At 48.7% G+C, this 7,633-nt stretch overlaps 1 protein-coding gene across 1 annotated transcript; it reads left to right on the forward strand.

The window, feature by feature from the left end:
- Positions 1 to 2,728: 2,728 nt before the first annotated feature.
- Positions 2,729 to 6,757, forward strand: LOC100766583 (cystatin-C). Its single transcript, XM_027421569.2, has 3 exons — positions 2,729 to 3,090; positions 5,717 to 5,830; positions 6,420 to 6,757. The coding sequence occupies exons 1-3, from the start codon at positions 2,866 to 2,868 to the stop codon at positions 6,501 to 6,503; spliced, it is 423 nt and encodes a 140-aa protein (XP_027277370.1). The 5' UTR covers positions 2,729 to 2,865; the 3' UTR covers positions 6,504 to 6,757.
- The last annotated feature ends 876 nt before the right edge of the window (positions 6,758 to 7,633 follow it).

The raw sequence follows: 7,633 nt of genomic DNA on the forward strand, positions 1-7,633 counted from the left end.
TAGTGTCTGTCCCTTGGGGATCAGAAGCGCCACTCTTAGGTCACCTACTCTCCCAAATGAATCTGGGCCAGACTTATAATAGGAAACTGACAGGCAGTGTGATCACAGATGTCAACATGTACACCACTTCTCTTTAACATGCTCTTACCCGCACTAGTCCATCCTGGACCTTCTTTCTACTGTCAAATGATGAGATAAGAAGGCTTCTCCCTATTTCAACTCACCCTGTATACAACGGTGCTCCTGAGAGTGGAGCCCAGAAGAATCTGATGACTGCCCAGCATTCTACTCAGAGATACCTGGCTACATGTAGCCCTCTTTCCAGGCTTTGTGTCTGCTTCCTCTTTCCTATTTATCTAGTAAAATATCCATGCACCTGCTTGAAGAGTTCTGCAAATGCCATCCTTACCACAGCTTACCACAGCCCTATTTACCTAATAGGGCAAGATGAACACAGCCATGCCTTAAGGTCCTCTATTCTAACCCTGACATGAATACTCATTAGTCATATTGTTGCTACCTGTTAGATTCCTGCTGACAGGGTCCCATATAGATTCTAGACCCAAGGAACAACAGGGATGACCCTGAATGACCATTACCTACCACCCCCAACATAATCCCTCTTAGTACACTTTAAGGGCCCAGGGTCTTCCAGTATTTCTGTCGAAACCAGATACCTTCACTACCAGCTCAATTGTCACAGGACCACTTTCAAGCATAGAGAGAGAGAGAGGTTGAAAGAAGGAATAATACCGTATATCTGCATAGAACTCAGCTCTACCCTGTCTACTCCTGGGGTCCATAGTGAGCCCAGGCTTGCTTTGTCATGAGCTAGAGGATACATCAACCTATACAGTAGCCACTTGAACATATCCTCTGCCTGAGAAAGAGAACAGTCGGGTTAAGGAACTAGTGCAAAGGAACCTCCTGATGCTGCTGCCCCAAAGGCCAGACATGGCTAATTCTGCATGTTTACAGGAAGTCCATAAAAGATGAGTCTCCGGGGACAGATGGGCTGGCAAGGGTCCAGTTGGTACCAAAAGGGACCACAGAAGCACCAGGGAACTTTCTGAGGTCAGACACACATGTCTTAGATTTTGTATACACTCACTAAAATTATTTTTGCACACTTAGAGTCGTTTATCATATATTATCAATACCACACTCTGGGTGAGTCAGTAAAAACTAAATTATCTTTCCAAGCAGGAGACAAAGTACCAGAACCACAGTGGGGATCCCTGAGGGGAGCAGGCAGAACAGCCAATGTGCTTTATGTTCATCCTCAGGGGTCTGCCCTCTCACTAGCTTGGCCCATAGGCCCCACATATAGCATCCGCATAGCTGTTAGAGTGACAGTCCTGGTCCTATCTCTTCCCTGCTTAGACTTACCCTTTCCAGTGTTCCTTGTTTCTGAACAGGAAAGCCCTGTCAAACCTCATCACCTGGGCAGTGGCCATTCCCTCTGCCTGATGCTGTTTTCCTGATCTAGGTGGAACTCCTTGTCTGTATAAATCCTAAAGGGACCTCTCAACTAATGTCTAGTGTTACCCATCTCTCCCTCTTCTTAGCTCACTTTCTACAGAGCATTATAATCGCCTGATCTTAATTATTTCCCCTCCCTCATGCCACCACCAGCACAAACCCTCACCAGGATGAGTAGTTAACAGATATGGGAAACGGGGCTAGACAGAGAGAACATCTGTAGTAAATGTTATAAACATACATAGAATCTAATGAATTAGTATGCACACTGAGGAATATATGGACTATGCTACATGTTGAAATTACATTTGATAGGTTAAAGAACACATTAAAATATTCAATGTTTGTACTTTTTAAGAACTGTTTTGTGGTTTGGGTTTTTTGTTCGTTTGTTGTACAATAGGATCTCACTGTATAGCTCTGGCTGGCCTGAAACTACAGACATAGACAAAGCTGGCCTTGAACTAACAGATCCACCTGCTTATACTATCCAAGTGTTGGAATTAAAAAACATGAGACAGCACACCCAGCCTCTCATATCAGTAGTTTTTAACCTGTCAATTAGAAAGCTTAAAAGACACTTGGGTTTATGCTGGACAGCCTGTAGCAATGTCTGTCCAGGGCTTGGCCACCAGTGCTGTCTCCTGTCCTTAAGGTGGCCTGGCTTGAGTGGTTTAAATAATTATACAGAATGCCACCCTCTTCCCCATTCCCCACTCCTCCAAGGTCAATTCATTTTCTTTTGACAAGGAAGTGTCTTAGGACAGAGCCTGTGGGAACCAGAAACGACAGAGTATTTGCTCAGAGTATTTCATATAGTGACCCAGCACTCACAGGGCAAGGCCCGGGAAGTTAAAGACTGGTTGCCCTCTTCCTTTCTGGAGAAACAGAGTTCAGATGTCACAGGCATTTTAGGGTTCAGAGAGCAATAGCTTCTCTGTTGAAACCAGACTTTAAGAAACTGGGAACTGTGAAAGGGGAAGCTGTGGAAGAGGGGCCTGGAGATGAGGAACTGAGAAGAACAGAGAGCTAAGAATGAAAAAGTAAGGGAGAGGCAGGAAGGGCGCGGTTGAGTGGGGGAGGGGCAGGGAGTAGAAGATAGCCTGTTCCAGAGAGGGTTAGGAGTTCCCAGGCAAGAAGAGACCAGAAGTAGGGGCCAACTGAAGAAGAGGGCGGGATGGTGCGGAGGAGGCGGGGCCGCGGATAGGGAGAAGGGGAGGGACGGAAGAAGAGGGGAGGGTGGCTGCCGGAAAAGGAGGAGCCGGGAGAGGAGGGCTGGTTCCCAAGTTTCTCAATTGGGTAAAAGCTGCAAGGTGTTAGCAGCCTCATTTCAGCTGCAACTCCTCAGTCCTGTTCGAACTCTATCCCTCTGTCCCAGCAACCATGGCCAGCCCGCTGCGCACCCCGCTGCTCCTGCTAGCCATCCTGGCTGTGGCCTCGGCTGCGAACACCAAGCAAGGTCCGCGCCTCTTGGGAGGCCTGCAGGAGGCCAAAGTCGAGGAAGAGGGCGTGAAGCAAGCTTTGGACTTCGCCATCAGCGAGTACAACAAGGGCAGCAATGATGCGTACCACAGCCGCGCCCTAGAGGTAGTGAGAGCCCGTAAGCAGGTGAGTGTCCCCGCTGCTGCCCTGCTCTCGGTTCCCTCCTAGCCGGGAGTCCCAGGCCAGGGCGCGGTTCGCCTCTGCAGGAATTTGGCCAATGCTAGTGCTTCCCACAGGAGCGGTCCTCCTCCTTCCCTGCTTCTCAGCGCTCCTCAGTTTGTTTCCAGGGTTACTCCCCCTCTGGTTAATCCTGGAACACAGGAAAGAACTGCGGGTGGGCACCAACCCTCCTAGCTTTATTTCCAAAAGTCCACCGAGCAGAGGCACCAAAGATGTGGGGCAGAGTCTCCTAGGTTGAGCTAGCCGCCACCAGCTGCTGCTTAGGGTTAGTGTCTGCTACTAATGACCTGGAAGTATAATTAGGCCTTACAGCTGTCCTCGCCCTTCTTTAAACTTCTTATTGTGACAGGCGCTCAGACTTTATCCAGTCCCTCCAGTAAACGCTTGGCCACGTTTGCTCCAATCGCTTTACTCTACTCAGGCGCACGTGTACCCAAGCGTGTGTTTGTGTGCATTTGTTTTTGTGAAGGCTTTCAGAGTAAAACTTCTTGAAAACAAAGGCATTCTCTACATACCCAAGATTCCATTTGGGAAATGGGGAATCCACAGACACTCAGTTCCTTCTCTCAAAACCTCATTTAGTTTGCTCGTCTCCATAGAGTCCATAGTTTTACGATAAAGCGTGCCCGGGGAACCTTGGCAGATTCCATGGCAGGCGAGGGTGACCGAGGTGGGGAACAAACATGGCAGGCTTAGTGAGAGGTTTAATAAGAAAGGGAAAGAGAAAAGAGGTAAAGAGACAAAGAGAGGAAAGAAGAGACGAGGGAGACAGGAAAAGTCCTGTGAGCCCCAGGGGAACAGAAGGAAAGAGAGCGGAAAAGAAGAGAGTGTAACTGGGTTGGGGGGGTCTGTCTTTTAAAGGAGCCCTTTGCACCTGCGTGCAGACTAGTAGTCATGGAACCCTGGGATGACCAGAGTACTGCTTGAGTGCATTCTTCGAGGTTACAGGAGCAAGCCAGCAAGCATAATGCCTGAATCCTTACACATAGCATCTCCCTGCATGGGCTGTTTCCATCCAGTCTGGCTGCCTGTCTTTCTCTGAGCAGTACTTGCTCTGCCTTACTGCCCTTAGGAATGTGGAATGGTCCAGCCGGCTCTGGTTGTCAGTCATGTGCCTCATGATAAGGTTCCCTTCAGCCATGATTCAGTATGTGATGGGGTGGTCCCTTATGGCCACTTTAGCTTGTACATGTGTGACTTGATTCCCCCCGGTGCCCACGGGACACATTTCTTGAAAGAGGCCCCCATCCTTAAGGAACACATGACTGTGTAGACTGGTGTAGAGTCTCTTGGCCATAATGTTGATGAAGGTCACTGGGCAAGCCTCCTCTTGGGTCTTCCCAGAAGGTGCCATGTGGCTGCTCTGGACAGCCTTGCTTCCCCTCTTATGGCCCTGGAATATCCTTCGAAGCAGCCTCAGGAGTTGATAATTACCCCCAAGACAGCAATCTTAGCCAGTAGCCCTCCATTCCCTGAGTAGATGGGACTATGGTAAACTTAGATTCTGACAGAGGAGCCAGCTTCAAGGGCCGCTAGGACCCACGGTTGACCCAAAAGAGGGCCAGATTTTAGACCACAAAGGGTTGTAGATCTATGTATGGAACTCATTTCTGCCCTCTCTTGAAAATGTAACCAATTTAAATCCTGCTCCATTTCTCCTGCTGCTGTGATCAACGTTCGGAAAAGTCATGCACTTCCCAGCTGTCATGGTCCTTGATGGCCAGTGCACCTCTCAACTGTGGCACTAGATGGGCAGAGCATAGGGAGTTATGGATTATTTGGTGTGTGGGTCTCATTTAACTGGTAGAAAACCCAGAACCCCAAGAAATGAAGAACGTTGTTCCTAGTCCCACAGGACAATATACAGAGCCGCACCATCTGACCCAGGTTCTGGTCTGTGCTTCATACTTCTGGGGAGTTGGTCTGGGGTACCCTATACAGGGAGAGGAATAAGTTCTAGTCATACATTGCACACGGAAGACATACTGGAGAAAGACAGGACACACTTGAGGAAATTCTCCCTGGAAAATCTTACTGAAGAAGGAAGCAACCTATGTCTTCTTGTCCCTGGGAGGAGGGAGTCTGGGTAAATAAAAGGAATGGGTTCTCTCCAGGCTCCATACAGGATGATCCGGCTTTCTTCCAGTGGTACAGTGTCTCAGCCTGAGGAGCCACAGTCAGCAGATTTGAGCTAATCTCCTGTAACCCAGAGCCTTTGCTTATGATCCAAACAACGATGAGCTCCTAGGACACCCTGGCTCTCTCCCCAGACCCGATCCTCTCCCTCCTGACTCACTGAAGGGTTTGTCAGTCCTGGTTTCTGCCTTTAGTTCCCTGCTTCTCCTCTTACTCAGCTACATAGGATGATACTTTGTCAAGGTTGCTCAGAGTAACAGGATTACCTGCAGAGCCTGAGGCCACTTGTCTGGGAAGAGTTGGCTTACATTCTCTGCGAGTGAGAGTTCTGGCCTGTCAGCAACGTAGGCAAAAGCCCTAGGTAAACACATTAGTTCTGTGATGTGAGGTGAGTCTGTATAATTGATTTAGCGGGATTGTTGTCTTTTCACTGTAGATGGTGGCTGGAATAAACTACTATTTGGATGTGATGGTAGGCCGAACCACATGTACCAAGTCCCAGCCAAACCTGACAGATTGTCCTTTCCATGACCAGCCCCATCTGATGAGGGTATGTACCTGATATGGGCCTCAGAGCAATCACACAGGCAAGGGGGTTGATGAGTATGATTTTGAGGGGTAATAGATCTATTTGGAGGGTGTGTGCACACAAGTGGAGAAGTGCATGTGTAGGGAGCAGTGATTCATGAGTGACTACAGGTGGTCGTTTGGCACATACATGGCATGCCAATGCAGACCTGTGCCCATGTAGGGTGAGGGGACGGATGTGTGTTCACATGATTAATTTAGTTACTGAATGAACTTATCCTGGGAGTTGGGGTACTGGGGACAATTATCCCTACTGGACTAGAGGCAGCTATAAGGATTCTTGCTGGAGAGAAAGGCTCTATGTCTCCTAACCGAGGGCTCCCAAGCCTAATACAGGCTGCTCCTTAACAATCCATGCTGGAGCTGGGGAATGTGGAATCATGGGGCCAGGAAACGGAGCACATGACATCTGGGAGTAGGGATGAACAATCCTGCTGAGTGTCCTGGGACTTAGAAGGGGGAAAGTGTTTCCGTTCCATCATCCTTGGATGGGCACTTCTCTTTTTAACTGTATTAGCATGCTGATTGTTCCTCTCTGTTCCCTTTTGCAGAAGACACTCTGCTCCTTCCAGATCTACACTGTGCCCTGGCAAGGCACACAGACCCTGACAAAATCCAGCTGCAAAAGTGCCTAAGGGTTGAGTCCAGTAGGGTGATGCAGACCGCTCCTTACTTGTACTCCTTCCCTGTAGTGTCCTATCCCTTGGAAGAGTGTTCCAGCTCTGGGGGACTTCTCCAGTGTGCCAGCACCAGGAGACAGTTGAGAAGCTGCTGCAGACAGGTTTTGCACATCTGAACAGCTGTCCCTGGTTCCACTCTTCTCCTTGCAGTACATGTCATGCCTTGCTCAAAAAAAAAAAAAAAAAAAAAAAAAAAAAAAAAAAAAAAAGATTTTCTTTGACTCCTTCTGAGTTGTTTCTGTCTCAGGATATGCAGCAAGCAAAGGCAAAGAAAGCAGGAGCTGAAGGCTTACATCCCCATATCTATCAGGATGAGGCCCTCACAAGTGCCAGGAGTAACCTGAGCTGCCACACTGAAGCTTTACCGATGCTTTTGCAAGACAGTCAAACAATGGGGCAGATGGTAGGTACCATAGCTTAGCCCGACCTCACCAGCTTCTGCAGAGGTAACCTGATGGAGGGAACAGCCCTCACTAAGAGACTTTGCAAGATGATTCCATCTAATCTGCCTGCAGTGGAAACTGTGTGTGTGAGAGAGAGAGAGAGAGACAGAGACAGAGAGATGGGGGGAGATGGAGGGAGGGAAACAACAGCCAGCATCCCAGGCAGAATGACAACCCAGAGCTGAGGTGGCTTAGGTGGCACTGGTCCTACACATCCTAGGCCACTACAGCCTATGGGGATGACAAATGGATTCTCCCAACTCTTCTCTTCCCTGACATAACACAAGGTTTCTTATGTACCTACCTTATTAGGGTGAATTCAACACAAATGGACTGATAAAAGATCTATTCCAACTTCCAACCAGGGATTTTCAGTTAGTGACATCACCTCAGTTGTATAGAGCAGGGGCATCTCAGCCCCCCAGTATGGGGGACCAGTGTTAAAGTGCAAGTTTTCACTGTCCATTCACCTGCCACTCAGTGCAGACGGGAGTAGCCCAGCTACTGGGGCCTGCATTCAAATTCCCAAACTGATCAGAGCCGCATGAGGAAGCTCTCTTCAGGCCACTCAGATCACAGTGTTTCCTAGAACATCTGTCCTTTTAAGAGTCCTTTGATCCTGAACCATAGCACTTGTTTGTC

The sequence above is a fragment of the Cricetulus griseus genome, chromosome 6, assembly GCF_003668045.3.
Source record: "Cricetulus griseus strain 17A/GY chromosome 6, alternate assembly CriGri-PICRH-1.0, whole genome shotgun sequence".
In the NCBI taxonomy this organism is placed as follows: domain Eukaryota; kingdom Metazoa; phylum Chordata; class Mammalia; order Rodentia; family Cricetidae; genus Cricetulus; species Cricetulus griseus.

Bases quoted from the DNA above. Each gene is read 5' to 3' on its own strand.
- LOC100766583 (XM_027421569.2), top strand. From the start codon at position 2,866: ATGGCCAGCCCGCTGCGCACCCCGCTGCTCCTGCTAGCCATCCTGGCT. The intron at 3,091-5,716 runs GTGAGTGTCCCC...TTTTCACTGTAG, and splicing joins TAGTGAGAGCCCGTAAGCAG to ATGGTGGCTGGAATAAACTA. The intron at 5,831-6,419 runs GTATGTACCTGA...TCCCTTTTGCAG, and splicing joins ACCAGCCCCATCTGATGAGG to AAGACACTCTGCTCCTTCCA.